This window comes from Gaeumannomyces tritici (genome assembly GCF_000145635.1).
Source record: "Gaeumannomyces tritici R3-111a-1 unplaced genomic scaffold supercont2.3, whole genome shotgun sequence".
Lineage (NCBI taxonomy): Eukaryota > Fungi > Ascomycota > Sordariomycetes > Magnaporthales > Magnaporthaceae > Gaeumannomyces > Gaeumannomyces tritici.
In genome coordinates this window covers 2083332-2109772 of record NW_008804547.1, presented here as the reverse complement: position 1 = coordinate 2109772, position 26441 = coordinate 2083332, and the positions used below count along the sequence as shown (strand labels likewise).

Sequence of the window (26441 nt, the reverse complement as noted above, 5' to 3'; positions counted from 1 at the left end):
CCCGAAGTGGGCTGCCCGCTGGCGTCCCTCGGCGCCGTGGCCGTGGCTACCTATGTCGGCCAGGCCCGCCCTCCCATCCGCCCAACGGTTTACTACCCCCTCGGGCATGGTTGCACCCGGGAGGCCTTTATCTCGAGAAAATCGTCGGTAAAGCATCATGATGCCAAGACCGTACCATACCCGCTAGCCCGCTCACTGGCACGTGGACAGGGAAGCCCTCCCCTGGCCATGGTCACGAGCCCCGTTGGGGATATACCGAACCAGTGCGCCGCGGCGGAAAGTCACAAACAAGTAACGATCCCACCACCACGATGCCAGGACAGGGAAGATAAAAAAGACCTGTGAAAGTGCTATGTATCTGCACAGCGTAATTTGGCTGTCTCTCTACATACAAGGGTCACCCTTGGGCGTAAACCTCGATCCCTGCTAAGTCCCTTCATCCTAAGCTTTTTTGCACTGTTTCACTGAATTGAACCGGCATGAGAGGGTAGCAGAGCGACCACGCCCAAATAAACAACCCAAAAATGAGATGAGAAAAAAACTCGGCATCCCAACGGGGGCCGGGTTTATCAGCAAAACATGCCAGAGGTTTCGATGCCGTGGATGAACAAAAGAGGCAGATGACCTAGAGGGGAATTCGATTTCTGAAACGGGCCAGACATGCACGCAGTGGACGGGAATTTGGCTAAAAATGCTCGTCTCGGGTTGGTTTCAGATGCGGTGATGCGCTACCATGTGGCCAGGCCTTGGCGTGTGCAGGCCGGTGCTTACTTTCAACGGCCTTCACAGTGCCTGATAACAACAACATGCATATGTATAGCGCTAGCACAGCGATGTGGTACGCGGCCAAGCCTAGCCGGACTGAGCAGGAATGCCGGCCGTCGGCCACGCCCTGGAGGCAAGCACTGGCCAGCCTTTGCCCGGTGCCCAGCATCAGGCGCCTGCCCACACTACGATACAGACCCTTGATGCCGTCACGGGGAACTCTGCCCTGTCTGCGGCATAATACGCGGTATGGGATCGATCTTGCCAAGCTGCTAGAATCTCCAGGCAAGTCAAGCGGGGGGTAATGCATCGTTTCACGTTGTGGGCATTTGACTGCTGTCAGCTGGTGTCAACAAAGTAAAGATAGGGGTTGGCTGTTGCTTGGTGTTTTTTTTATCATGGGTTCTGATTCCAGTGTTTACGTTCTGTCTATCTCGGGAACCCCCTTTTTCCTTCGGTTTCCTTCTCTCGGCTGCCTTATTCCGCACCGTGACCATGCCGGAAGTGACTGGACCCGCGCCGATGAGGCCGTTGTCATGTTTCGCCTATTCCCCGGTTCCTGGGACCACACACGCCGTGCCAAGACTGCAGATTTGCGTTCGTCGTGGGGGATGGTTGTGCTTCCTCTGACAGAACTATCCAGGCCGTGCATGACTTTATGAGCATATATCAACACCACGTGAGGGTATTGTCAAGTTCCCCTGGAGACCGCTTGTTGACGGGGTTGACCAGTGTGCCCTCGTGACCAACCCTCGTAGCGATATAGGTTGTCTCTCACGAGGAGACTCTTCACTGCAGCACCAAGATACATGGGTAGAGAGCAGGCCTCGTACCAACTGGCAAGATGGAGATCATTCTGGAACTCGGCTTATCCCGACCCAAAAGTGAGGCTTTGCACAGGCTGGAAGCCGTATCTGCCCAATGTGGACCCCTTGTCCCGGGAACCCCAGATATCTCCAGCCACCTCGGCACCGAAATCGCATCGTGGACTCTTCTGGAAGTCCACCGGCTTCATTGGGCAGCGACAAAAGCGAGGACCGTGGTAGGCTCCGGCCGGGGTGCAAGCAGGACGGCACGACGGTCCGAGTGTCGTGCATCTGCCATGCTGCCCCTCCGACGTGCTGCAGTGGCATGAGTGGCTGCCCACAGCCAGCACTTGGTGCTCAGCTCCAGCTCCTCGGCGCTCACGTGATGCAGCCCTTTGGCCCACTCCGACACCAGCGACGGCCAATCGTGGGCTCTGGATTTGGGCGGCGTGACGCTCAACCACGTCATCCGATCAGCAAAGCCTGATCCCTACCGGACAGCCTCTGGAGAATCTTGGACCTTGGACGTGCGGGCAGGAAAACAAGGGAGAAGAAAAAAAAGGGAAAGATGGCGGCGGCGGTGCTCTCATTGCTTTTGGCTTCCCATTTCAAAACCCGCACCGCCGAATCCTGCGTGGGACAGCAGGGCTCTACGCACGCAAAGACGTCTTCGCCCCGAATCCAAAACCGTGCTGCTGCCTCCTCTTCTTGGCCCCCTCTCGAGTGAAGCCGTATCCGTCCGCCTACATCTCACCCCCCGTCATCGGCCTCGCCCTTCACCCACTCGGCCAGGCTTTCGTGCATTTGGTCTCAGGGTCCAGCGTGCCAGCCTCAGGGATCACCCGCGTCCCCGTCGCAGCCCAGCGGGCCACTGCAGACCGGTGTGCTCAGTTCAGGGCGACGCCCAACCGACGCCTGCGAGACATAAAAGTGACCCCCTTTCTTGCCACCTGATCTTCGTCTCCATCGCCATCTTCGCTCAGCAGAGTGTGCCTCTCATCTGCCCAGCCTTCACCCTCTTCCTCGTCGTACTACAAAGGGCCGACGCTAGACTGAAGAGACCAGTCAGTTCTTCGGTGCCTGTGCCGATCATCACCAAGAAAGCCGGGCACAACTTCGCTTCCGACGTCAGCCGCCCCATCCTCGTCGAAAAATTGTCTCTTTATTTTTATACTATTCGACAAGGTCTACCTACTTGCGGAACTTGCTCCAGTTGCAACGGCTTGACGATCGATCCATCTTGCCATTGTCCGCGGATCTACGCCGTCGGCCAGGTTCTCTAGCCTCCTATTCGACAGTTCGTGACCCCTTTCCCTCTCTCATCCTACTCGTCTTAGTCCCACGCCCATCGACTAACTCAAACTACGTGACCTCAGTGGCTCGTCCGTCCAAGTACAACGGCGTCCCCGTGAAGAAGTATGTCTACCTGGAGCCTCCCACCCCAGGCTCGGTGACAGTGCGCAAGCGCGTTACCAGCATCATCCCAGCGCCCTGCCCGACGCCCCCGCCCCCGCCGCCGGTCGTCGTGCTGCCGCCTCCGCCGTGCCCGCCGCCGGTGTTCGAGTGCCCTCCTTCTCCCTGCCCGCCGCCGGTGTTCGACTGCCCTCCCCCGCCGCCTCCGCCCCCGCCCGTCTTCGAGTGCCCGCCGCCCCCGCCAAAGGTGATCCCGCTGCCGCCGCCGTCGGAGCCCGAGACCATCGACGTCATCTCGGTCGACGTCGACCCCAAGCCCGAGAAGAAAAAGAAGAAGAAGAAGCACCACCACCACAGGCGCGAGCGGAGCAGGTCCAGCAGCCGCAGCAGCCACAGCCGCGAGGTCTACGTCGAGCGCGAGCGCGAGCGCTTCGTGCCCGTGCCCGTGCCCGTCGTCGTGCGCCGCGAGCAGGAGTACGAGACGTTCCGTTACGTCGACGCCGCCCCGCCCAGGCCCGTCCGCTACCTGCCCGCCCCGCCCTCGCCGCCGAGGAGCCGGAGCCGGAGCCGGGACGACGACGATCGCCTGAGGGTCTCCATCTACGACCAGCACCGGAGGAGAGAGTACTACCCCTGATCTGGCTCTCCCCGCTACGTTTGGTGCCAACCAATCCTTGTATTCTCTTGTCATTTTTTTGCGGGGTGCCTTTTACTTTTGTTTCTTAATGTTGGTATGGTGGTATGAGTTGACGAGCGTCTTTGAGGTGTGCTTTTCTTTCTCTCTTTCGCGGTGTATGCCATGTGAGTTTGGTTCATCCGGTAGTCGTGGCGTATGGTTTTCGCGGGAACATAAGGAGTTTATTTGACGCAAAGTAGGACAAACCACTGGAGGGTCCTATCTTAATACATGAAGATGGCAACTCTCACTACTACGTTCGGGGTTGAGGCCGTGTTGCTGTTCTCTTGGACAAGCTCATGATTTGATGGCCCAGATCTCACGTTTGATAAAAGTGATGTGTTTCTTCAATCATACCTGATAAGAATATCCTCGGCGGAGGTGACTCCAGTTTCTCAAATTAAGCATAGGCGTGCAACTTGTCTTCGTATCCGTTTCCACTTCACACAAGGGACCGAAGCTTGCTGTTCTCGACGCTGACCTCAGTCCGCGCCACACAATCATCCCGCAAACTTCTGAATTAAGATGTAGTAGCGTCCCCGCCGACGACTGCTTTGATCCGCTGCTACAAGTGATATGGTCAAGTGATCGGTGATTCACAAGATCTATCTGTGAAGGTCCAGAACAGTAGGCCAAGCCAACAGCGAGCCCCGGGGTACAGAATGGAATGGAAGAGAAGGGGCTAGGTGAGTCTACAAACAAGTCTGCTCAGCTCATGGGAGCAAGCAGAGTGTTGGTATCGCGGATCGTCTGGGCATGTGGACAACGAACGGCTAGCCATCCGTGTCGGATTGTGTCTCACCACGGCGGTGACTCTCGAAGCAGCACAACCGGCCCATCGCCATACGTGTGTTTGTGGTTCGGAACCATCGCCCTCCTGGACATGAAGTGGTCCTTGGAACAGGCAGGCCGAGAGCACTTGTTGCGTGGAAGAGCAGCAAGGCAGGATCGTCTCAAGCCTGGAGTAGGCGCCTCGCAATTACCCTTTTGTTCGGCTCTAGAGATGGGCTGTCATATTAGAACTACGGGCCTCATCATAGTTTGCACACGGGATAGCAGTGACTCCCCATAGCTTCCATGTCACGTGTCGCGATGTGGGTGAACAGTTGAAGCCAAGAAGGTGGTATTGGGCTGCGGCGAACATGCGGGTTTACCTACCTTCTCCCGTGAAGCCACGGCCGCTATATGAGCTAATGGAAGACACAGGCCATCTTGTGGACGTCTGCAGGTTGGTGTCTTGTGTTCAACATCACTTATGACTAACATCGTGCTTTTGGCCGAAGTCGCGTCCGTCGTAGGGGTTAGGCAGCAAGCCTTCTCCGAAACAGTCGAGCGATGCCTCAAGGCAATTTGATTACGATGGCACGCTCGACAATGCTCTCCCAGGGCAGGATGTTGAAGCTGACATCCCACTCGTTGAGCCTCAACACTCTACCGACCCAAGTGCGGGCCATCACGACCATCGGATGAGGTCTATCAACGGAAGGGCCGCATGTGTCTGTTTGAGAAAGATGCAGCTCTCTATTTTGGTGACGGACGGCCGGTCCATGGCGGGAAAGGGCGCGGGGTCTGGCATGAACGGATGCTGTGGAAAGTCTGCCCTCAACCGTTCGTTTCAATGTAAATTCTTTCCCAATTTTTTTCTCTTCTCTTTTGTCCTTGCCCCTGCTTGTGCGACATATTGTTCGTCTTTGTTTCCTCATCCCATTCATATACGGACGGGCGGCTGCTGAAATTCGCTTCCGTCTTTGCAAATCCGACCCAGCGTGGCGAGCCCGGATGCTTGTTTTTCCAGCACAGTGCAAATAGCTACGGTTGAGACACTCTAGCAACGCACCCACGACGGAGCAAGGGGCTGACGAGCACAGTTTTGGGTGGGCGAGGGAGGGCGGGCGAGGGAGGGCGGGCAAGGCCGACGATGTCGTCTTCGAGAGAGGCCCCTCGCCCACTGTATCATGACTCGGGATGTGGCCTCGACACGCGGACAGGGGGATGGGCAAGCTGGTTGACGCAAAGATTCCTGCCGAGGCCTGCAGCAAATTTCTTCCCCTTCATCTCTTCACCCCTTGCGTCTCGATTCTTTCCACCACACCGCGCACCTCCCACCCCCGGCCCAGAGAGAGAGAGAGAGAGAGGGGGATCTGCCTGGGGCCAAAAGATAAGGACAAGCCCCGGAAGCCCTGCTAGGCTTGCTTAAACCTCCGAACCTTCTTTTGACACCCAACTAGGGGCCAAGTAAAAAAAAGATCAAAAAAAAAAGACCACCCCAGGGAAGCGCCAACGGTCTGATCTGCCGTGCCTTACGTACCTTGGCCGGGGGTGTCATTTGCTTTTATGGGTCGGTGGCCGTATGTAAAAACTATGAGCCCTTGCTTGTTACCGCCTTCCGCAGCTTAGCGCGCCTCGGTGACTGCCTCCCCGCCGTCGGCCACCAACCCCAGCCGCCCGAGCGAGGCCCAGACGCGCCCATGGAGGAGATGAGCGACCTTGGGCATAGCGCCGGCTCGGCCTCCCCGCCTCCAGTCCCTTTGCCCGACGACCAGGACGACCACCAGAGCCCACCGCCAGGGCCAAAGCGCGCCAAAAAGCGGATACGCAAGCCTAGGGGCCGGGGGCTGAGGACGAAGACGGGGTGGTAAGTCGTGGTCCCGCACCGCCAGTTCGAACCTCCGTGGGGTCCCTGGACACGAGGGGGGACTGCCGTGCAGCAACGCCGCCCGGCATGTACTGCTAGCGTCCGTGGTCCGTGGTTCGCTCGGCTAATGGAAACTTTGGGCCTCGTACTTATAGTCTCACATGCCGAAAGCGACACAAGAAATGCGACGAGCAGTGTAAGTGACGCACGCGGCTGACCGACTGGCCACCACATCCACTACACCCACCACTTCGCCTGCCGCTCGCCTGTCACCCCCCTCCGGCCCCTACTTTCGTCGCCTGCTGCTGATGTGCCATGTGCCCTTGCACAAACCCGCCGTGCAGTCCCAGTGTGCAGTCATTGTGTAACGTCGAACCGCGAGTGTGTATGGCCGGAGCCCGGCCTCCCTGAAATACCGTCGGGGAACTCGTCTGTGGCCCAGTCGCCATCGGGCTCGGCCGAGCTGCGGTCGCTGCCGGCCGGGATCCCACCCACCAGCCACTCGGCCGCTGTCGTCGTGGCCCAGTCGCAGCAGCAACAGCATCAACGCCAGTTCGACCAGCCTTCCCTGACGTCCACAGCAAGCAACTCTCCACAAAGGTCCTCCCCAGCCGCGGCCCTCTCGCCCGATGCTGTCAGTGTTGAGGCCAAGGCCGAGGCGCGGGCCGCTCGTCCCACATGCCCGCCTTTAGGGCCGGTTGCCCCGACTTTGGACTATCATTTCCCCAACGGACCGACTGCTTATTCCCACAACATCGTGGACCCGGCTCTGGCCGCCCTCTTCCCGGGCACTCGGCCGAAACCAACCATCACTGACCTTGTTCAGTCCAGTCATGGGCATCAACCGGCATCACCGGAAACTATGTCGTCAGCAGACGGGATCAGCGTAGGGACCGCCGGCTCCAAGTGGCTCGACCTTCTCGCTGGCGACGCAGCGGCGCAAGCAGCTGGTGGCTTCAACCTTGGCGCTTGCAAGGCGCTTCAGACGGGCTCCCGTAGTCGCGCACCCACGTCTCCCGCTTCCGAGTTTTGGCGAGGAACACCCAGGGACGACGGCCTTAGGATATCCAATAGCCGGACAGGCGTCATGGGAAGGCTCGACTGGAGTATTCCCGAGCGGTATCCATGGCAGGAGGATGCAAATATTGAGCTTAATCCCCTCGAAACCTTGCTGTTTCGAGCTTTCGCAGAGAGGTCTGCGCTCTGGGTAAGTCATGTCCGCGCTGGGCGGGTGTCCATCACACTACATGGCCTGATGAAGCGGATTGAGCATGCAGAGCTAACCTCGCGGGACAAAAATATTTTGACCATGGCAAATGTGTAGATGGATCTATTTGACCCCTACAAGCACTTCTCCACGTGCTCGATACGGCTTGCTTTGCGGAATTTCGGCCTGATTAAGGCCATACTCGCGCTCCAGGCGCGCCACGCGTCCGTGGCCTCGGATCTGAAGGTACAGCCAAAACCGGGCAGTGTGCCGGAGGTGGACCCGACCGTTGCTGTGCAATATTACCACGAGGCCTTGTGTTATGTATCAAGAGCGTTGCAGTACCAGTCGTATGCGCGCAGCGAGGAGATACTGTGCACGGCAATGGTGATCAGCACCTACGAGATGCTGGATGCGCACATGGGCCATGGAATCGGCCGCCTATCACCCGGGCAGCGCCGCTCTGTGCTTTCCAACTGGCAACGGCATCTGAAGGGCATCTTCTGGATCCAGAGGTCCCAGGGTGTAAACGGGGCATCGGGAGGGCTCAGGCAGGCGGTCTGGTGGGCGTGGCTCCGGCAGGATCTCTGGGCAGCCTTCCGTGAGCATAGGCGATGTCTCAGCTTCTGGAGGCCCGTGATCGACTACTCGGACCTCACCCAATGCGAGCTGGCCGACCGCTCCATCTATCTCCTCAGCCAAGCCGTCAACTACTGCGCCGACGACCCCGAGATCGGATCATGGATCGATGCAGGGGCGACGAGCGCGCTGGCTGACGAGAGCGACGAGGCGGTGCGACGCCGCTGCGACAGAGGCGCTGAGCTGATGGAAATGCTGGAGCGATGGAAATCGTTCATCGGCGACGGGTTTCAGCCGTTGCCAACGGGTGCTCGGCCGCTTGGAGCGGGCGTCGGGGTGGCTGCCGCCAAGGTGTGGAAGCCTGTCTGGATACACCCGCCCGACTTTGGTGTTGCTCTCCAGGCGTACCACTTTGCGCGGATTTTAGTGTGCCTGCACTGGCCTGCCGTTGGCGGCGGTCGGTATGATGATACCAAGACACAGGCATGTTCTGATGTGCTCTCCATGGCGAGATCCTGTGCGCGATGCTAACGAGTGACGGCGCTTTTGTAGGGAATCCTGGCCGAGGCCGTGGAGGCCATCTGCGGGATTGCCATGGAGATGACAGACCATGGCTGCCAGCTCATGTCGGCGCGGTGTCTCTTTGGCGCAGGTCTCTGTGTGCAGACAGCAGCTCAGCAGGAGGGCATTCTGGAGCTGATGGAAGCGTGTGAGGCCAGGTCGGGATGGCCCCTGGATGCCATGAGGGACGATTTGCGTGCTGAGTGGCGGAAAAGAGACACGGAGATGCACGATGTGTAAGCTCTCAAGCTTTATGGCATGCATGCTGCTGTGGCTGCATTTTTGCTCCAATCCAAATGTGTTGGGCGAGGCAGGTGCGGCTGGGAAACCCCTCCGAGACACAGAGAGCCAGCAAGATAAAAAGGAGGGTGAAAGGAATATGGATGAATGAATAAAAGGTCAAATAAAAAAAGAGAGAAAAACATAAAAAAGACACAGAAACAAAAGGGCTTGCTTTTGAACCATGTGGGTTGTATCGACAGTCAGCGACACTTGGGGCTTGGGACGAACAGTGTGTCGAATTTGAGCACCTCATCGACGCGCCTTCCCAGACAGGCGCCTCCGGGGCTGCCCCTACCACTTCATGTTGTCTCTCAGGGAAAGAGCGCCTGGGGGTTTCGTCCTAGGGATACAATTTTCCCCGCGCTCGGTTGTATCTCCGCGGAAGTCGCCTGATGGGGCTGGGCTGGGAGTCCCTGGGCCGAGTCGGTCCACGCCAAGAGCCCTGATCAAGACAGCGAAGGCCTAACAAACACTAATGGAACCCACTAGCATCCCACCAGCATCCACCTGGCAGCGCACATGCTGCGGTATCATCTCCACGGGTCTTCCCAAGCCGACCTCGCTCAGCCCTCGTGTCGCGGTCCACTTCGTATCACACTCTAAGCCTTTTGCCGCACACATGGGGAACAGCGTTTACATTATGAAATCGAAATGCCCGTGGCTGCCCAACCGAGGTCTTTCTATCAAATAAATGGATGCCTTGTGGTCGACGCCAAACGGGGCCCCTGACCGTCGTCGCTGCCCCCCATCTCGCAGCACCCTCATTTCGCAGCCCCTGGCCTCTTCCTTAACAGGACCTCCAACGACGCAAACGCCGAGAGCCCAACGAAGCACATGCCGGCAATAACCCCGAACCCCAAGAGGTAGCCGGGCGCGTCCTCGGAGGGGAAGAGGTAGGCGCCATAGATCTGGGCCAAGTTGCCCATGGCGTTGACTAGCGCGAGGCCCACGGCGCGCGGCCCAACCCCGTCCTCGCCCGGGAAGGCGGCCAAGAAGGTGATGGAGGCTATCGACAGCGCGAGGGCGTTGGCCGCCCAGAGCGCCGACGCCATGACCACCAGCAGCGCGTAGCGCCCCGCGAAGGCCGCCCCGGGAGACGCGTGCGCACACCCGACCACGGCCAGCGCACACGCCGTGGCCAGCGTCATGCACGCCGCGGCGAGTATCGGCCTACGCCGCCGCAAGTGTCGGTCGGCCACCCAGCCGACGCACACTGTGGCGACGAAGGCAGAGCCGTAAATAGGCACCACCATGTACTGGGCCATCTGGACCGAGGTATAGCCCAAGCCCTGGACGAGGGTCGGGTAAAAGTACGACAGCGTCGAGGAGCCGACGATGGCCATGTAGCCGAGGACTAACAACCAAGTCCGCCACTCTTTTAGGACCATTTTGAGGGCGCGGATATGGGACGGACTCGGTTTTATCCCTGATGGTGGGGGTGTTTTCATCCGGCGACTGGCGCTCATGTGGCTATTGCTTGTCAGCAATGTCGCAGCCGGGGCTGAAGATGAGGGCGGCGGGGCCATGAGAGCCATCTCCCTCTTTTCACCGCCTGGGGTGTCGGCTCCCAGTCGTTTCACAGCCAGGACACGCTCCCTCTCGCTCAGACGCTTGGTGTTGGCCGGGAAGTCCAGCAGTATAAACCGGCTGGCGCTCGCAACACAAACCGTGGCAATGCCTTCGATAATAAACAACCAACGCCAGCCTTCAATCCCCGCCAGCCCGTCCAGTCCTGTCACTATGCCGCCCGCGAGGAGGCCACCAAAGGCGCCGGACAGGATGGCGGCCGAAATATAGACGGCGAAGCGTACCGACTGCTCCTCGATACGGTACCAACTATTAAATAGCAGCAGGATACCTGGCGCAAAGCCGGCCTCCAGGGCGCCGATTGCGGCACGCAGGCCGACGAGGGCGCCGTATGTCGGCACAAACCCCATGGCCGTGGTCAGAACTCCCCAGAGAAACATTATTGTGGGTAGGAAGACCGAGGGCCGTGTGCGGGACAGGGCCATGTTGGACGGCACCTCGAACACGACGTACCCGACGAAGAAAACCACCAAGGCCGTCGAGTACATGTCGGAATCCATCTCCAAGTCTTGTGTCATGCCGGCGATCTTGGCATTGCCGATACTGCAGGACAGGATTTCGGGGGTCAGCATTCCGAGTGGAACCTCTCGAGTGGGAGGGAAATCTGAAGGATATATCTTGCTCACTTGGTGCGGTCCATGTAGCTGCATAGGTACATGATCCTATTATGGCTTTCGTCAACACAGGCTGGGAACTTGGGGGCGCGGCAACGTGCCTGGCTTTCCCACACCTCGCGTGTCATACCATATCGTCGGCAGTAGGTAGCAGTCTATCTTCCTGACTAGCGCTTCCTCCTCCTTACTTTTGGCGACGTATCCTGCGGTCTGCGGCGGCCCAACAACCCGGGCTTCTTCGTCGAGACTACTCGGCGGTGCTCTGTCGGAGTCGGCATTGTGGGGGCTTGGGGCGGCTGGCGTTCGGTTGACGTCGCTGTCGGATGTGCGTTCGGCCATATTGGGCAGGGTGCCACGCGGCGACGTCGAGATGTCGGAAGGGTTGTGTGTATCGGACAAGAGGCCGGAGGCTAGGAATGGGCGGAATATGCTTTCTGGTGGCCTGGGTGGGAGACAGGGGCGGGCTTCCTTGGTCGTTTTTGCTCTTGACGTGGTTCTAGCTGTTCACCCGATAACGTCAACCACCCGCTCGGTCAGCGTCAAAAATCCATGACATACGTCAATGTTAATGTCTTGGCACGGGGAGAAAAGTTGAATCGGCCGGGCGGCCCGTGCCATTCGGTGAGTGGGCATTCCACCGCGGATCGGAGCTGGACCTGAACTGCCTGCCGGTTGGTTTGGTGGGGACAGCACGCCTCGGATCTGACTCGTGGCCGACACGGATCCATGATCCATGGCCAGGCGGGATATCTTACAACGCTTGAACAAGTACTGCTACTACCTCGTACAGCTAATTTACACTGAGAATAACCCCCCTTTTCCAGTATCACGTATTCCGCTCGAAAGGATACTGCCGCGTCTAGCGCAGCCCGTGCCCTTCCTCTGACCGCAACGCGGACGCCAAAAAAAAAAAATCACTTGGACTCCTTTCCCTTTCCCTTCATGGCGGAGCGCGCCAGTCGGACGGCGTCCCCGTTCTGATCCCTGGGGACCGCGTACCAGACCACCCCGACGTCGGCGAGGGCCCGAAGGCGGGCGATGGCCACCCACAGCCTCAGCCAGGCGGCCGTGTTCCTGCCCGCCCGGCCGCTCCCGTCGCGCAGGAGCGGGTCCATGCCGCCGCCGCCCGCCCTCGCCTTCCTTCCGGCCTTGGTGGCGAGCCTCCACCCCTGCTGGGTTGTGCACACGCTGTTCAGCAGCTCGATCGAGTCCGACATTATGATGACGCGCATGCTGACTGGCCTGTCCTGCACCTTGTCGTCGCCGCCGCCGCTGGTGCTGGCAGGCGCAGCTTCGGCGGCGCTGGCGGCAGCGGAGGCAGAGGCCGACTCGGCCGCGTACTTGGCGTTGTGTTTGAGCACCGCCTCGCGCAGAGAGCTGCTTGGGGTCGCCGCCGCCGCCGCTGCAGGTGCTTTGGGGCTCTCGGGGGCGGGCTCGGGCTTTTTGCGGTTGAACAGCAGGCTGTCGGCGTTGTACTCCATCTTGGGGGCGGTAGCGGCGGCAGCTCGGCCGCCGGCGTTGCCGCTAAGCACGTCGCGTGGCGACGGTAGCGGGGCCTGCATAAGGCCGCCCAGCGAGTTGCGCAGCCACGGCTCGACCCACGAGGACTCGGCGTTGTCGATGAAGCGGACGTAGTGGGTCTGCATCTTGTGGGCGTCGGGCCCCATGGTCCTCTGCATCTGGAGCAGGTAGTCGTCGACGATGGCGTCGCGCTTGTCCATCCACTTGCGCAGCTTGTAGCCCGACGGCGGCCGCCCTCCCGCGTCCGCGATGCCCATCTGGCGCGCCGCGTCGGCCGTGCGGCGCTGGCACTCGTCCATGAGGACGTAGTGGTGGTCGTCGAGCCGCCGGTTGATGTCCCTGAGCCTCGGCATCAGCCGGGCCGCAATGTCGGCCAGCGCCTGCCTGGCGTCGGCGAACCCCTCGTCGCGGCCCGGCCGCCCGTCGGCCTGTACCCTCCCGACGATGGTCATGCGGTCCCCCGGCGCGGCCCCCGGCGCGGCCACGAAGCGGTTGGTCTCGACCCTGTCCATCTCGCGCGCCACCTGCTCGAACTGGTGCACCTCGTTCGCAAAGAGCCGCTGGTCCACCCCCTGTAGGCGCGCCCACACCAGGTCCGTGGCCTGCGACAGGTCCGACAGGTCCTTGGGCACCTGCCGCACGAGCGACAGCCTGGCCCGGCAGGCCGGGAGCACCTTTTGCTCGAGCACCTCGAGCGCCCGCGTGGCCGCCGCGATCTCGGCCGCCTCCTTGCTGGCGGCGACGGCGGCGCAGGCCGGGTCGGTGTCGGCCTGCTGCTGCTGCTGTGTCCGGTCTCCCGTCTCGGGTGCTGGTGGCGGAGACGACGGCGGCATGGCCTCGGCGACGTTGTAGGGCGAGCCCTCGGCGAACCAGACGCCAAAAGCCGCCGCCGCCGCGTCTTGCTTCCGGTCGTCGCCCCCGGCCACGGCGACGGCGCCGATGCGCACCACGATGGAGCTCATGGGCGGGCGCTGCGGCGCCTTGCGGGGCGGGGCGCCGCCGCCGCCGTCGTCCACCATCAGGTCCTCGTTGTCGCGGCCGCAGGCGTAGTGCCACGGGTGGGTGCACTGGGTGCCGGGCCCGCCGCCGCGCAGGCGGTTGAAGCCCGTCAGCCACGTGAGGCGGCACTCGGCGCAGTCGTCGAGCGCGTGCTTTAGCCGCGGGTCCGTCAGCCGCTCCGGCTCGGGCGCCCGGCTCAGGTCGCAGTGGTGGAACCCCAGCGACGCAAAGGCCATGCGCCCGATCACCTGCTCGTCCCACTGCGGTATCCACCACCGGAGCTCCTTGGGCGTCGCGCCCGCCGCGCCCGCCGGTCGCGAGGAGGGGGGCCGCCGCTGCGCGGGCTGCTGCCGCTGCTGCTGGGAGGGCTTCTGGCCTGCGCAGGCGCCAGTGGGGAGTCGGGTCGGCACAACCGGGTCGGGCAGCATTGCGGGCATGCTGGCCATCAGCTCCGAGAGGAGGTCGGTGGCGCTGCACGTTTCGGCCTTGCCCTTGCCCTTGCCCTTGGCTGCCTCGGCCTTGCCGCTGCGCTCTGCGGCGGGCCTTGAGCCTTCGGGAGGGTTGTCGCGACTGCCCGCGGCCGCCTTCTTTCGCGCGTCGCGGGGTTGGCCCTTTGCCTTCTGGGCGCCACTGGCCTTGCCTGGGTCATCCATGCTGTCGAGCGGTAGGTATATGTATGTAAGTTGGTAGTGGTAATGGTACGAATCGAGGATGGGCACTGTGATGGTCGGTTGGGATTGATGTTGTGTTTGTGAATGTTTACCAATTTTGAGGTTGGGAGAAATTTTGGATAAACGCAAGCAGAAAGGGAAAGCAAAAAGCAAGTTCCGCCGTTTTGTTGTTTGCTGGGACAGCAGAAGGGAAGTGCGACTTCTCAGATCGCCGTCACCCCGACTTGAGCAAACGCTTAGTTGCGTATTAGCACCCGCGCAGTTCCCGTCGTTATTCCTTGTCGACTTGGATTCTATTATTTAATAAACAATTAAATAACAGTGACCGCCCGGGGTGTAACCGGTTGTTAGAATGGCCATATAATTCCCCATATTTTGCTCGCCCTTTTCAACCACCTATATCGGTATCTACCCACCCTTCCCAGTAGTGGCTTCCTTGTAGCCAGCCTCTTCAAGCAAGGTCCGCGCTCAGCGGCAGCTTCCGGCTGCTACTGCCGACAAACACCTTCTTGGGGTGTTTCGAGATGACCCAGTCCTGGGCGGCCACGTCCCAGTTGCTCAAGTCCCTGCGCGTGATGCGGGTCTTGAACTGTGCGCTGCCGCCCGCGTCGATGCGGATGCGGTCGAAGCCCCTCAGGACCACGGGCGGGTCCTCGGGCCCCCCGAGGGACACGTACAGCTGCGGTACCTCGTCACCCGCGAGCGAGCCCGTGTTCCTGATGGTGGCCGTCACTGTGTACACGGTGTCGTACAGCTGACGGTTGCCGCCGGGCTTGGTCCGGTCCGCCGACCGCAGGCGGGGCTGCGGCGACCCGTCCAGCACGCCGGGGGGCATGAACTTGTCCGCCGCCTGCCCGTACCTGGGGTCGGCCGAGGCCTTCTCGCCCGACTCTGAGGTGTTGAGGTACGGGTAGACGAACTTGTACACGTACGGGAACTCGCCAGACGGGAACACGTAGTTGGACAGGTCCTTGGACACGTTGGCGCCAAAAACGGGAGCCGCGATGGTCTCTCCAGTCGTGGGCTTGTACTCGCCGGCGTTGGACTTTTCGACCACTAGGTCCGAGTACTCAAATGTCGTGTAGCTCAGCCCGAAGCCGAACTCGTAGATGGGCGTGTCCTTCTCCTTGTCAAAGTGGCGGTAGTCGATGAAGACGCCCTCAGTGAAGTCCTGCTGAGGAGCACCATTGCCATTGTTGGGCTTGTACAGAACGTCGGTTCCGTAGGACTCGCGGGTCTTGCCCCATGTGAAGGGGGTGCGTCCGGCCGGGTTAACCTTTCCGTAGAGCACGTCCACGATGGACCGGCCCGACTCTTGTCCTGGGAGACCAGCCCACACGATGGCCGTCACGTTCGGGTTGTCGTACCACTCGGTCAGGATTGTCGGGCCAACCGAGTGGATGACGACGATGGTGTTGTTGCACCATCTGCTGACATTCTTGACGAGGTCGTCGCCGCTGTACCAGAGGGTCAGGTTCTTGCGGTCGCCGGCGTTGCCGTCAACGCTGATGTAGCCCTCGCCCGAGTTCGCAGCGACGAAGACGATGGCCGTCGCATGCGTTTGGCTAACCAAGGACTTGATCTGAGAGGTGGCGTAGTTGTCCAGGATGCTCTCGTAGCGCGAGCCGTCCTCAAGCGCCTTGGCTTGGAGGGCAGCGTCAGGGGTAACCAGGTAAGGGAAGCGGGCAGTTCCGGAACCCCAGCCCACGCCAAGCGTTCCCTTCAAGCAGCCTTGGTCGGGGCACGAATTGGGACCCTGTGGGTTGGAACCAGCATCGTCGCCCACCACAGCCAGGAATTTGGGCTTGTTGAGAGGGAGTGCGCCCTTGTTCTTTAGGAGCACGGTTCCCTTGGCCGCGACTTCACGGATCAAGTTACCGTGGTCTCGGCGCACGTCAACGTGTTTATTGACCTGCTGGACATACTTCTGGGCGGCGTAGTGGAGTGGGCCGTAAGTGTCCAGGGTCCACGAGCTGAAGTTGATGTCGGGCTGCTCGACGGTGCTGCCGACCTTGAAGAAAGCAGCCATGATCCTCATGGCCATGTCGTCGATACGCCACTCGGGCACGGTGCCGTTGACCACTCCGAGGGTGAGATTGGCGCCCCAGAAGCTGAGACCGCTGAGGAAGGTGGTGTCGCCGGGCATGGTCATATCCAGGCCCGCCGCAGCGCTTGCCACGCCCGTGTGTTGCGCCTGCCAGTCCGACATGACAAAGCCCTGGAATCCAAGTTCGCCCTTGAGCAGGCCGTTGAGAAGCTTGCTGTTCTGGCAACCATACGAGTTGTTGATCTGGTTGTATGAGCACATGACGGCGCCAACACCGGCGCGGACGGCGTCGGCAAAAGGCCACAGGTAGAGTTCGTGCATCGTCTTGTCGTCCACGTTGGATGACAGAGATTCCGTGATGTTGTGGCCTCGGCCTTGGGCCTCGCCACTCTGCCTGAAGTGCTCCTGCTCGTTGGCGATGAAGTGCTTGGCCGTGGCAATGACGCCGGCGTCCTGGATGCCCTTGATCGTCTCGGCCATGCCCACTCCAGTGAGCACAGGGTCGGGTGAGAAGCCCTCCCAGTTCCTACCGCCAACGGCCGTGCGGCCAATGCCACCACCCACGGGCCCGAGAAGTACATTGACGCCCTTGTCCTTGGCCTCCTGGCCCATGGCCTTTCCGCGGCGGTACATCAAGCCCCTGTCGAAGGTCGAGGCGGCCGTCATGCCCGCGGGGAAAACGGAGACATAGTCGGCAAACCGGATACCAACAGGAGAGTCCTGGAGACACAGGCTGCGCAGCCCGAGGCGGGGAACCGCTCCGACGTTACCGACGCAGCGCTCACTCTGCCAGCTAGATTATCAGACAGTCAGTATCTTATTCCCGAGGAGCGACATCTCATCTTGCCGAAAGCAACTGGGAAAACCTTGGGAACATACCCGACACCAGTGGTGAGGTTGACCTTCTCGATGAGGGTCATTTGGGAGACGAACTCCTTGGCCTTGGCGTACGCCTCGGTCCAACCGTCGGCATCAGGATGCATCCATGGCGATGGGTAGTGAGGACCAGAGGTGGCGAGCTGTGCACCGCCGATCTAGGTAGTTAGCACCACTGGCCAGTCACGCCGGGGCAAGCAATAGGGGACCACAGATAGCAAGGGCATGTAGATGGTTACCTGTGCCTGGGCAGAGCCAGTGCCCGCCAGCAAGGACAGAGCAAAGTCTGAAAGGCGCATGTTGGCAGCGTCTCTCGTGCAACGATGCTCGGCTGACGAGGACGGAGGGACGGCGGAAGAAAGTGCTGCTCCTGTGTGGCCGTTATAAAGAGATTATAACGTCACACGCAAAGGCAGCGACTGACTGGTGCAGATCCTCGTGGACGAGGGTCACAACGCGCGTACCACGTCCGGACTGTCCGGGCTGCGACGAGAGGGACGGGGAGGGTTAATATACTTAGCTCTGGGTACCTATATAGGCAGGTACCTACCTATAGGCCCCCTTGCGTCATGTCGGCCATAACGGCTGCCTGGATGAAGATCGCGAATCGACCCCATTCCTGGGCAACCCCCCTTTTCCACTGTATGGGCAGTGCGGAGAAACAAAGGCACGAATCGTTTGGTTTCTCTGCATGTCTCCAGTCATTCCGATGGCCGCCGCTTGGCGCATGCAGGGGGGCGGGCAGCTGCTCATTACCAGGCCCCGACACCAAGCCACCCGTCCAAGGCGTGCTGCCGCAGGACGGGTAAGTATACAGAATGGCAAGACAAGCATCAAACCAGGTTTGAACCCCGTTTCTGCTAGTCCTACTCGCACTTCTTTAGTGTTGCTCGCACCTGGAGACCGGAATTGACCTTGGCAGGCCCAGAACATTTGGGCAGGGAATAAAATCATAAAAAAAAAAAAAAAAACAAGAGGAAGAAAAACCAGGGGGCTCAGGTTGGGGTAAGGTGGAGGCGTTCTTGGCTTGGAGGAAGGCAACCTCATCATAAACGGGCCGATGCAAGGGGACAAAGGCGGGCCAGCACAGCCGTACAGGTCCCAGGGATCACAAACCTTAGCACAGTGGATCCTGGTGGTACATCAGTTTGGCTTGGTTTTCTAAGCAAGAAAATGTATCTTGCATCCACCGCACCAAGGTTTGTGATCCCTGGGACCTGTAACAAGGTCAGCTTCTTTTTTTTCTCTTTCTTTTTTTCGAAGGCCGGCGAGATGCAGGTGGGGTCTGGTAGTCTGTTGTCGCACGACATAGAGCACGAGCATGAGCTGGTGGTAGAGGACGGATAGGCGAGGACGCTGACTCGGTCGCTAGACGAAGGCTAGAGGACCAGACAAGATGCAAACCACAGGACAGCGCCCACGGAAGCGGTACAGAAACACGCACGAGGACACGGCCTGGGCCGCCTTCACCTTGTTCAAATTGAGCCAAGAAAAGAAAAAAGAAAAAGAGGGGTGTCACTACAATCACGGAAGTCGCTCCCCAATGGTACGACGGGCAGCTAGCAGCACCATTTCCCGGAACCTCGCTGATCCAAATCACAAATCCCTGCCAGAAAAGCCGTGGGTTTGGCATTTGCGATTCGCCAATTGCAGCGCTGCAGACGCTACCCCTGTCATCTGACCTCACCTGCTGCGCCATTCGGGCCGCCACACTTGGAGAGGAAAGGCGGGGGTTGTCGGGGAAAAGAAGGACCAAAATGTTGGAGCCGAGCGGGGGCCGGGTCCGCACAAGAGAAAGGGGCAAAACAAAGAAAGAAAGAAAAACATCATTTCAAATCCACACCGACAAGCAAGACGCACAAACATCATCTGATCTTCCAAAAGAGGCAAATGCAACCCAAGGACCAGCTCTCCGGGCAGCCGGGAAGCATTTCCTGTCACGACCCCACCCTGTGGGACAGATGCTACTCTATCAACCGTCTTGCTTTCTCTTGTGTCTACCAGTTTTGCCGATGTTGACGCGAAGTCTCCGCCTGCTCGGTCTGCTCTCGGTGTCATTTTCTCGTCTGCCAACGTCGGGTGCAGCTTCCCCGCAAAAAGACACGAAGCACACACACCATGTCAAGCTGCTGACACCTCCATGGACGCGGACAGGCGGATACCTTGACGTAATTAGAAATCCGATGGAGAAGGGTTCTAGAACTGTACTGGTAGCTTATCGTATTCTGGCTGTCTTGGGGAAAGCCTAACAAAAGAGCCGCAGAGATATACAAAGTGCATATCACATTATCACAAATCATGCCCCATGCGAGAAACCTTGCTGGACGGTGAATGGTAAGAGCAATCGAGAGTCCAACAAGTGCTCACATTCATATTCATATAGCCCGGCGTGATCACTGATCAGAAGGAAGGAACCCGCACACCAAAAGAAGTGCTATTTACAGGCAGCTGATGAGAAAACTTGACGTCGGTGTGTAGTATGGTTAGTACTCGGTGCTGGGCCAGGATGATGGTAAACAAAAGAAGAGAAAGGAACAGGTAGATAGGATCGTTGTATACCTTTCTCGGCGCACAAATCTCCGCCATGGCCATCCGGTCTACGTAGGAGGCATCCGCTCCCCCGCATCCCACTAGCGTTGTGATGAGCGATGTTGTCAGCGGTTGACATTAAACTAGTAGGAAACATGCCCTCTTCGCTCTGCCGTACAAGCCCAGAGGGGGCCTAGGAGACGGCAAACTTACATGCTCGACGATGCACCCCTTCTCCCACCTGTAACGGTCCACGATGGTGCCGAACGAGTTGCGGTAGTTGAGCCACCCCTGGTTTCCTCTAAACAGCGTCCGGATCACCGTGATCCGCTGCGAGGGCCAGAGAGGGCTGAGGAGGTCAAAGGCGAACTGCGCGCCGTTCTTCGCCGCCGGGTTGTGGTTCTGGCAAACGACAAGAGAGAGAGATCAGCAACGCCAGTGAGCCGGGGAAGGGCAAAGCGTATGGAAAGAGTCAAGTTGATGACGAGAAATGGTGGTGGGGGGGAGGATGAACGCACAATGTACTCGGGCGCAATGTAGCCAAATGCCTCGACCAGGTCCTTCTTGACGAGGAAGGCGTCGGCGAACTTGTCGAATCGGGCCTTGGTCTCCTCCTCGGCCGGCTCCTTGACCATCTTCTCGCAGAACTTGACCTGCCTCCCGCCGCCCTGCCTCGGGCCCAGCGCCGCGATCGAGTCGATGCCCGCCACGGGGGCGGGCGCCGCCAGCGCGCTAAGCGGCGCGAGGACCAGCGCGAGGACCAGGGAGACCGGGGCGTGCATCCTTTTCTTTTTTTTGCCTCGAGCGCGGAATACGGCTAGAGTTCCGGCGTGGGTTGAGTGTGGGTGGTGGGGCGGCAGATTGCGTGTAAGTCGGGTGGTTTGTGCTGTGATTCAAACTACCGCCAAGCAATCGAGGACGAGGACGGCAAAGAGGAACAGAGCGGACCGTCAAATTTCCCATCGAGAAAACCTACAGCCCGGGGCTACAAAGGGGGATTATATATACCTAGTCGAATAATCAACGGCCAGTCTCAATGTGCTGGGCTATAGATAGGTGTCCCTGTCCCTCCCTCCGATTCCCACCTGCCGAACTAGGCGAGCCCCGGCTCGCAAAGTGCCCAGTTCCATATCTTTAATTAATTAAATCAGGGATTTGGGCGCAGGACGACCAAATCGGGACTTGCTTTCGTCCTCGATGCTCCCCTCATTGCCTGGACTGGCTGGCCTAGGTCATGCCAGTTGGCCCAGGAACCCTAGAGTTCAGCCTGTTCTAGGAGCCAAGAGATGTTGATTTGGACGGCGGGCAACGTCGCACGGCAGATGTCGATCCTGTTTGGCATCTGGCCCCTATATGCGCAGGACCCCTGATTTTGTATCTCTTACAGCTAGTTCTGCCATGTGCATATTCCAATCGGGGTATTGGTAGTTCTTGCATATGCCGCCACATGGCGACGTGTGTTTGGCTTGTACATCTCGCATTAATCGCGCTCCTAGGGTGAAGGGCTTCTGGTCTCCCTCCGGCTCGGGCCGCTGTTTGTCATGTCTGGGTAATCTACACTGCTGACCTATGCCGCCTCCCAGTACTTGGAATGAGATATATCTTGTCAGTCAACCCTTGGTGGTGCAGTGTATACATTGCGCGCATTTGTTCAACGAGTGTACCAAGAAACTCAAACAAATCATTGTCAAAGCAGAGCTCGTTTTAAGTACCTAAAAAAGAACAGCGCACGGGCATGTCTAAGTGCTGTCTGGAAGGCTGTAGGGGAAATCGAGGGGAGAAAAACTCAAGCAAGTCAGAAGCAAGGGCAAAAGGAGAAAGAAAACCGAGAAAGTAAACAAACGCCCATAAAGACCTCCAGGGTCACCCGCAACGCCTCAGTCTGCCTCTATCCGGCTTTTATCTACCCCCTGCAAGGTGCATAGCCTTGTCCCACAGACCGTTGCGCTTCCACGTCCACTTGCTCAGGAAGTCGGGATCGACGCCATCCTCGAATGCCTGATTCCTGGCCGAGATCTGCGCGTTGAGCAGCGTCTGCCTGGCCGAGGAGCCGCGGTTGTTCAGTGTGGGGGCCATGCGGTCAATGGCATCGATGGCCAGAGAGAAGCGATCAGTCTGGTTCCGGATCGCCAGCGCCAGCGGGGTGTCGATGTTGCCCTTTTCCTTGTAACCCCTCACGTGCAGGTGCTCGGCAGCACCCGGGCGCTTGTAGGTGAGGCGGTGGACCAGCCACGGGTACGAGTGGAAGTTGAATATGACGTGCTTGTCCTTGGTGAAGAGGGAAATGTACTCGCTGTCAGTCAGGCCGTGGGGGTGGTCCGACGGCGAGATGAGCTTGAAGAGATCCACAACGTTGACGTAGCGGACCTTGAGGTCGGGGAAGTGCTGCAGCAGTAGGTCGATGGCGGCCAGCGTCTCGTGGGTGCTGATATCACCGCACGAAGCCATGACGAGATCGGGCTCCTCGCCGGCGTCGGTCGAGAACTGCGGCCAAATGCCGATACCCTTGGTGCAGTGCTCGACTGCCTGATCCATGTTGAGGTACTGCAGGTGCTCCTGCTTGTCCGAAACAATCACGTTGACGTAGTTGGACGATGCCAGGCAGTGGTCCATGCAAGAAAGGAGGCAGTTGCCGTCAGGCGGCAGGTAGATGCGGACGACCTCGGGGCTCTTGTTGGCCACGACATCGAGGAAGCCGGGGTCCTGATGGGTGAAGCCGTTGTGATCTTGACGCCAAACGATGGAGGTGAGCAGGATGTTGAGGCTGGAGATGCTGTTCCTCCACTCAACCTCGTTGCACTTCTCGATCCATTTGCAGTGCTATAGTCGGTACGGTGGGGTATCAGCTAGCGCTCGTGAAAAGTAACAATGAAAAAAGACAAACGTACCTGGTTCACCATGGAGTCTATGACGTGGATGAAGGGTTCGTAGCTGTTGAGCAGACCGTGGCGGCCGGTCAAGGTATAGCCCTCAAGCCAACCCTCACAAGTGTGCTCTGATAGGATCTCCATGACCCTACCTTCAGTGGCCAGGTTGCCGCCGTCGTCATCTTCATCAAAGGATTCCGCAAGCCAAACTGATTCAGAAGAAGGGGTAAGTATTAGTCCTAGGTCCGCTGTCAAGAAAACGATAAAAAGGAAAACGGGGGAAAAGGATCGAGATGGGATAGTATCGTACCTTTCTTGCCGGCCTCGTATACCTTGCCAAGCTTGTTGGACTCGGTCTCGTCCGGGCCAAAGAGGCGGAAGTTGGTCGGGTTGCTGGCGACCACGTCACGGAGGTAGCCCGCCATGTTCTGCATGCTCGAGTCCATGACGGCGCCCGGCTTGTCCACCTTGGTCTGGTAGTTGCGGAAATCGGGCAGCCGCAGCGGCTTGCGCAGGCCGGCGCCCGCGTTGGTGATGGGGTTGGCGCTCATGCGGCGCGTGCCCGTGGGGCAGAGGGCCTTGAGGCTCGGGTCGAGCTTGCCGTTGGCGTCGAAGAGGCGCTCGGGCTCGTAGCTGCGCATCCACTCCTCGAGCAGCTTGAGATGCGCCGGGTTGGTGCGGACATCGGTGATGGGCACCTGGTGTGCTCGCCAGTAGCCCTCCATGTACTTGTCGTCGATCTTGCGCGGTCCGGTCCAGCCCTTGGGCGTCCGCAGAACGATCATGGGCCACAACGGGCGCACGGCCTTGCCCGAAGTGCGGGCCTCCTCTTGGATCTTCCTGATCTCGACGACGCAGTGCTCGAGTGTGGCGGCCATGGCTTGCTGCATCGAGTCGATCTCGTCACCTTCGACAAAGTAGGGCTGCCAGCCGTAGCCAATGAACAGGCACTCGAGCTCCCGATGGCTGATGCGGGCGAGAAGGGTGGGGTTGTTGATCTTGTAGCCGTTTAGATGCAAGACTGGTAGGACTGCGCCGTCGACGATGGGGTTGAGGAACTTGGTGCTGTGCCAAGCAGCGGCCAGCGGGCCCGTCTCGGCCTCGCCGTCGCCGACCATGGTCAGAGCGATCAGGTTGGGGTGGTCAAAGACGGCGCCAAAGGCATGCGAGACCGAGTAGCCGAGCTCGCCGCCCTCGTGGATGCTGCCCGGGGTCTCGGGCGTGGCGTGGGAGCCGATGCCACCGGGGAAAGAGAACCAGCCGAAGAAGTTCTGGAGGCCCTCCTCGTCCTCGGACTTGTCGGGGTAGACCTCGGAGTAGACGCCCTCGATGTAGGACATTGCCAGCACGGCAGGGGCGCCATGGCCAGGACCCGAGATGAAGATGGAGTCCAGGTCGTACTTCTTGATCAGGCGGTTAAAGTGCATCCAGGTGAAGGCCTGGCCGGGGGTGCTGCCAAAGTGGCCGAGAAGGCGGCCCTTGATCTGGTCGAGGGCCAGCGGCTCGCGGAGGAGAGGGTTCTTGCGGAGGTAGATCATGCCGAGGCAGAGGTACATGGCGGCCTTGAAGGTGTCATTGTACTTCTCGAGCTCCTCCTTGCTGAGGGGCTCGCCCTTGACGGTGGATCGAGCAGGGCCGTACGCCCGTATGCTCGCGACTTCGTCGTCAGGCATGGTGCGAGGGGCTCGCGGACTCGCGATGGCTGCTGGGGAGGCAGGAAACAAGGCAGATGGTGTTGTGGTGGGGCAGGTAGGGTAGAAAGGCGAATCAGCCAACCTGATGGTTGATTTGCTGGTGCTGGTCTACACTATCTGGAGCGGGTGGTGTCTGTGTTGCTTGGAGACAGGATGATGGAAAAGAGAGGGAAGACAACGGACGGTAAACGGCCGGGTTGTGCTTCTTATACTGTCAAAGGAGCCAGAGAAGGGAAGCCTGCTCTTCGCGACTTCAACCTGCAACTCACCACGGGCTGCCTTCCTGACGTATGCAGCGGACTTTACACATGCCACAAAGGGCAAAAGTGGGGATAGCCACTGACTAACAGTGGAGAGCAGGGGTAGGTGCTGTTGCTGGTGCTAGGTGCTGCTGGAGGCTCAGAGCCCACAGCGCCCACCTCACCTGATGTTCAATGCCAAGAACTGAGCCAGTGCCGTGCGGATTTGATTGGCAGTCGTACCGCGGCGCTGCCTCGGCGAGCCTGTCTTTGCTGTGTCGCCTCTTCGATTGCCACGGGCAGCCCGCGAGCAACATAGCAGTGCCCAGACCGCCCAGAATGGCAGCTGCGGAACATACGAAAGGCCCAGTCAGGATCTTGCTCAGATCATGGAATCCCGAATGCATGGCCTTCTTTTTCCCTGCAGATACTGTGGGCCACACGTGTTTTGCCGGTGTTCTGCGCCGCAAAGGACGCACAGCCGGGCTGGCTGCCACAAAAGCTTGGCCCTGACAGGGGGATTTAATTGGCCGCCTTCGCAGCAAAATGGCCTGATCACAGTCGAGGCAAGTCCGCTTAATTGTGGCATGTTGGAAAACACGGAGGCGAAAACGATATGTTACTGGAACACGCTGGATTCGATTTTCTCATGCTCAGCTCGAAGGTGACACCGAGGGTTCCTCTTGACGGCTTGATGCCTGATTGATGCCACGAATAGAAGGCGGATCGAGATTTACCATGACACACGCGGTAGACTCTGTGCCTACACGTCGCCCAAATAAAAAGCGATACACCAAATGATTAGAATGTGGGGAACTTGCCCCAAGCACTTTCGCAGCGAAAACATCGGTAGCAAAAAACAACTTTGAAAAATACCCAATACACAACTAAATAAATAAAATAAAATAATACAAACAATGGCAGCATTTATTTACATATTAAGTTACGTTTCATTCTTTCTTTTCGGAGATCGAATAAGTTGAAAAGGAATGAATGCGCTCGATAAGGTCACTTTTTTGGTGTATCGCTTTTTATTTGGGCGACGTGGCCTACAGGGACCGAGGCAAGTACCTACCTAACAGGAAAACATGACAACTAATGACGGTTGCTCTTTGACAGACGCGTAACAGCTGTGCGCCAACAATGTGACGAAACCCTGAAAGCGGTTCGGTAGGATGGGCTGCCATGGATGGAACGTGGGAATGCGGCTGACGTGCTGCTCAGCTCAGGTGATGTTTGCAGAAGCAGTTCCTCAGGGGTGCATTCGCCTATGGCTGTTGGGCACACGTGAGTTTGGCTGAGTGCCGCCAAATCGACGGGACTGTAACGTGAGCAGTGTCATAGCATCCAAAAGGACCCTTAACAAGGACCCTTCTTTTTCTCCGCCTCTCTCCTGACCGTGAGGCTCCAATTTTGATCGCAAGAAGGCGGTCGCCGACAATCCTTGTCACCGTAAGCCTCGTCTGGCCATGATGGCGCCCGGAAGCTCCATCAGGCATCTCTTGGCAATGATTGGTGAAGGTGCTAGACGACAGCAGACATCATCACCTGGTGTCTGCGGGAATAAAACACATTGAATCAGATACCTCGCAGCTCATTCATATCTGATAGTTTTCGCAGCTGCCCGGACAATGGCGCCACGGGGGATGGGCCCGGTCCAGCCCAGCCCAGCCCATCTGCCTGGCTGTTGTCGCCCCGTTTCCCCTATCAACGATTGGTCTCCATGCCAAAGTGCGCAGCCAGTTTGGGGGTATGGGAGCACGGTCTCCCGAAAAAAGTCTGGACCGCAATTTTTTTCCCCACCCAAACTCAACCTCTCCCAAACACAATTGCACCAGCACCAAAGCCAAACAACATGCCCGCGCACCACTCT

General features: G+C 59.0%; 8 protein-coding genes across 8 annotated transcripts; 3 read left to right on the top strand and 5 right to left on the bottom strand.

Moving 5' to 3' along the window:
• Positions 1-1983: 1983 nt before the first annotated feature.
• Positions 1984-4068, top strand: GGTG_05804 (hypothetical protein). The gene is made up of 2 exons (XM_009223611.1): positions 1984-2868; positions 2948-4068. Coding segments are annotated over exons 1-2 (675 nt in total). The 5' UTR covers positions 1984-2867; the 3' UTR covers positions 3622-4068.
• Positions 4069-5580: 1512 nt separating this feature from the next.
• GGTG_05803 (hypothetical protein) lies at positions 5581-9084 on the top strand. The gene is made up of 5 exons (XM_009223610.1): positions 5581-6295; positions 6451-6491; positions 6640-7502; positions 7620-8564; positions 8634-9084. The coding sequence occupies exons 1-5, from the start codon at positions 6129-6131 to the stop codon at positions 8880-8882; spliced, it is 2265 nt and encodes a 754-aa protein (XP_009221874.1). The 5' UTR covers positions 5581-6128; the 3' UTR covers positions 8883-9084.
• Positions 9085-9685: 601 nt separating this feature from the next.
• Positions 9686-11464, bottom strand: GGTG_05802 (nicotinamide mononucleotide permease; the record flags this gene model as incomplete). The annotated part of the gene is made up of 3 exons (XM_009223609.1): positions 9686-11054; positions 11138-11173; positions 11256-11464. The coding sequence occupies 3 exons, from the start codon at positions 11462-11464 to the stop codon at positions 9686-9688; spliced, it is 1614 nt and encodes a 537-aa protein (XP_009221873.1).
• Positions 11465-11875: 411 nt separating this feature from the next.
• GGTG_05801 (hypothetical protein) lies at positions 11876-14606 on the bottom strand. The gene has a single exon (XM_009223608.1). The coding sequence runs from the start codon at positions 14296-14298 to the stop codon at positions 12040-12042; it is 2259 nt and encodes a 752-aa protein (XP_009221872.1). The 5' UTR covers positions 14299-14606; the 3' UTR covers positions 11876-12039.
• GGTG_05800 (hypothetical protein) lies at positions 14556-18215 on the bottom strand. Its single transcript, XM_009223607.1, has 3 exons — positions 17479-18215; positions 17243-17382; positions 14556-17156 (listed from the first exon to the last, which is right to left on the bottom strand). The coding sequence occupies exons 1-3, from the start codon at positions 17536-17538 to the stop codon at positions 14768-14770; spliced, it is 2589 nt and encodes an 862-aa protein (XP_009221871.1). The 5' UTR covers positions 17539-18215; the 3' UTR covers positions 14556-14767.
• GGTG_05799 (hypothetical protein) lies at positions 17931-18308 on the top strand (the record flags this gene model as incomplete). The annotated part of the gene is made up of 2 exons (XM_009223606.1): positions 17931-18044; positions 18124-18308. 2 exons carry the CDS (start codon positions 17931-17933, stop codon positions 18193-18195), a joined length of 186 nt encoding a protein of 61 aa, XP_009221870.1. The 3' UTR covers positions 18196-18308.
• Positions 18309-19365: 1057 nt separating this feature from the next.
• On the bottom strand, positions 19366-21410 carry GGTG_05798 (hypothetical protein). The gene is made up of 2 exons (XM_009223605.1): positions 20287-21410; positions 19366-20170 (listed from the first exon to the last, which is right to left on the bottom strand). Exons 1-2 carry the CDS (start codon positions 20548-20550, stop codon positions 19907-19909), a joined length of 528 nt encoding a protein of 175 aa, XP_009221869.1. The 5' UTR covers positions 20551-21410; the 3' UTR covers positions 19366-19906.
• A 39-nt stretch (positions 21411-21449) lies between these two features.
• On the bottom strand, positions 21450-24542 carry GGTG_05797 (hypothetical protein). The gene is made up of 3 exons (XM_009223604.1): positions 22946-24542; positions 22657-22844; positions 21450-22588 (listed from the first exon to the last, which is right to left on the bottom strand). The coding sequence occupies exons 1-3, from the start codon at positions 24306-24308 to the stop codon at positions 21668-21670; spliced, it is 2472 nt and encodes an 823-aa protein (XP_009221868.1). The 5' UTR covers positions 24309-24542; the 3' UTR covers positions 21450-21667.
• Between the last annotated feature and the right edge of the window lie 1899 nt (positions 24543-26441).

What these genes read in the sequence shown, in the direction of transcription:
- GGTG_05801 (XM_009223608.1), bottom strand. Translation starts at nt 14,298, where the DNA reads ATGGATGACCCAGGCAAGGCCAGTGGCGCCCAGAAGGCAAAGGGCCAA.
- GGTG_05803 (XM_009223610.1), top strand. Translation starts at nt 6,129, where the DNA reads ATGGAGGAGATGAGCGACCTTGGGCATAGCGCCGGCTCGGCCTCCCCG. An exon ending in CTGAGGACGAAGACGGGGTG is followed by an intron (nt 6,296 to 6,450) that starts GTAAGTCGTGGT and finishes TCGTACTTATAG; the next exon opens with TCTCACATGCCGAAAGCGAC. An exon ending in ATGATGATACCAAGACACAG is followed by an intron (nt 8,565 to 8,633) that starts GCATGTTCTGAT and finishes GCGCTTTTGTAG; the next exon opens with GGAATCCTGGCCGAGGCCGT.
- GGTG_05798 (XM_009223605.1), bottom strand. Translation starts at nt 20,550, where the DNA reads ATGCACGCCCCGGTCTCCCTGGTCCTCGCGCTGGTCCTCGCGCCGCTT. An exon ending in ACATTGCGCCCGAGTACATT is followed by an intron (nt 20,171 to 20,286) that starts GTGCGTTCATCC and finishes GTCGTTTGCCAG; the next exon opens with AACCACAACCCGGCGGCGAA.
- GGTG_05800 (XM_009223607.1), bottom strand. Translation starts at nt 17,538, where the DNA reads ATGCGCCTTTCAGACTTTGCTCTGTCCTTGCTGGCGGGCACTGGCTCT. An exon ending in CTGGCTCTGCCCAGGCACAG is followed by an intron (nt 17,383 to 17,478) that starts GTAACCATCTAC and finishes GGCGGTGCACAG; the next exon opens with CTCGCCACCTCTGGTCCTCA. An exon ending in AACCTCACCACTGGTGTCGG is followed by an intron (nt 17,157 to 17,242) that starts GTATGTTCCCAA and finishes CTGATAATCTAG; the next exon opens with CTGGCAGAGTGAGCGCTGCG.
- GGTG_05797 (XM_009223604.1), bottom strand. Translation starts at nt 24,308, where the DNA reads ATGCCTGACGACGAAGTCGCGAGCATACGGGCGTACGGCCCTGCTCGA. An exon ending in ATACGAGGCCGGCAAGAAAG is followed by an intron (nt 22,845 to 22,945) that starts GTACGATACTAT and finishes CTTCTGAATCAG; the next exon opens with TTTGGCTTGCGGAATCCTTT. An exon ending in TAGACTCCATGGTGAACCAG is followed by an intron (nt 22,589 to 22,656) that starts GTACGTTTGTCT and finishes TACCGACTATAG; the next exon opens with CACTGCAAATGGATCGAGAA.